Source organism: Aplysia californica, unplaced genomic scaffold, assembly GCF_000002075.1.
Source record: "Aplysia californica isolate F4 #8 unplaced genomic scaffold, AplCal3.0 scaffold00107, whole genome shotgun sequence".
NCBI classification, from domain to species: domain Eukaryota; kingdom Metazoa; phylum Mollusca; class Gastropoda; order Aplysiida; family Aplysiidae; genus Aplysia; species Aplysia californica.
The window spans coordinates 921691-923116 of NW_004797377.1; the positions used below are offsets into that span (position 1 = coordinate 921691).

Consider the following 1426-nt stretch of genomic DNA (forward strand, 5'->3'; position numbering starts at 1 on the left):
GGGGGGGAGTAAATTTGAATATACATTTTAATACACACAAAAATCATGTTCAATGCAACCTTTAAGCGACTTCCCCAATGGCGGAAAAGCGCAAGTGCCTATGCAGAAAAGATAATGTTTTCATAGAGTTGGTGCCAAAAGTCTAAAATGCTAGTTCTCCTTCTCTATAATAATATTATACTCTGAAAGGCCTTGTGTCGAACTTATCAGTGTAAATACGTCGTACAACGAATCATTGCTGTACGTTTTGCAGATTCAAGGGATATAAAGTAGTTGAAAATCGGTTTTTAAAATGCTGCAGATTATTTCCCCTTGAACATCTTCAGCCGTTCAGAATTCTGCATGCGTTCCTGCAGGCTACACCACCAAAGTCGATATTCGGTTCAAAATTAAGGAATTTGAGTCGCAGGCATTTTTTAGCTTCCTCAGCCTCTCCTACAACTATTTCATTGCATAAGAACCCTCAAAAAGCGTATTTTCCCCCATACCGGGCATGTTTGTCACCGCCATTTCCTCATAAAGTCAATATTTTATTTTTCTTTATCGGACGTTTTCTCTAAACGCGACTTAAAATTAATTTAATTGATTTTGAAATCGTATACTAAGTTAAGAGTCAACTAATATCTTACACCCGCAACCATGGGGATGGCCAATAAGGAATACAGATTTGAAGGGAAGAAGTGAAAAACACTTAAATCACACAAATTTTGCCAAGACTTAGGCAATCTTTAAAGATTGACTTGCCTTGTTCTTTACTTTTTGTTTACTTTTATTGTACTACATTTTGGGAAATACCTAGTTGGCTCGTCAGTTAACTGATTTCATTTGGATATTCAACGGTATTGTTGTAAGTTCAGACTATTACCCTGCTTCTTTTTCTTAAAATGGATACACCGTGTTCTTCACTCGACCCCTTTCATTTCGTCTTTATCCTTCATCATTGTCGCACGTCAGAAAGTGTTCATTTCAGGAGAAGCCAAAATTGAAAAAAACAAAAACAACCAACAACTAATAAACGGATTTATTTCGGGCAAGACATTATCTCATGCAAGGTGCTAATTTCATCTAAACCCATAACTATTTTAAGAAGAGGAACGAGTCTGTGACAAATTGGTGTGCCTTGTCTACAACTCTACAACGAAATTTGTTTTTCTTAATAGAAATTGTTCTGCTACAATATACTACCACTGATGGCGGCGATTTGTCTTCCTGATGTGAAAAGAAATAATAAAAGTGTTTTTTTCCTCAGGTGAGCCAGGATGGCGACAGGTGGGTCTTGGACATAGAGAAGGCTATCCCAGCAGATGCTGGCTGCTATGTCTGTGTGGCCGAGAACCCAGCGGGAAAAGTCTTCTGTACAGCCAGGCTCAACGTGGATGGTGAGTGACAGGGGGGAGAGAGGGAGAGGGAGAGAGAGGGGGGAGAG

General features: G+C 39.1%; 1 protein-coding gene across 1 annotated transcript in view; it reads left to right on the plus strand.

Annotated features, from left to right (window-relative positions):
- Positions 1–1426, plus strand: part of LOC101850947 (obscurin) — a gene marked incomplete at its 5' end in the record, with an annotated part of 65247 nt that overhangs the window by 33852 nt on the left and 29969 nt on the right. The window contains 1 exon segment of the mRNA XM_035969032.1: positions 1250–1379. Within this exon segment, the coding sequence (XP_035824925.1) occupies positions 1250–1379 (130 nt within the window).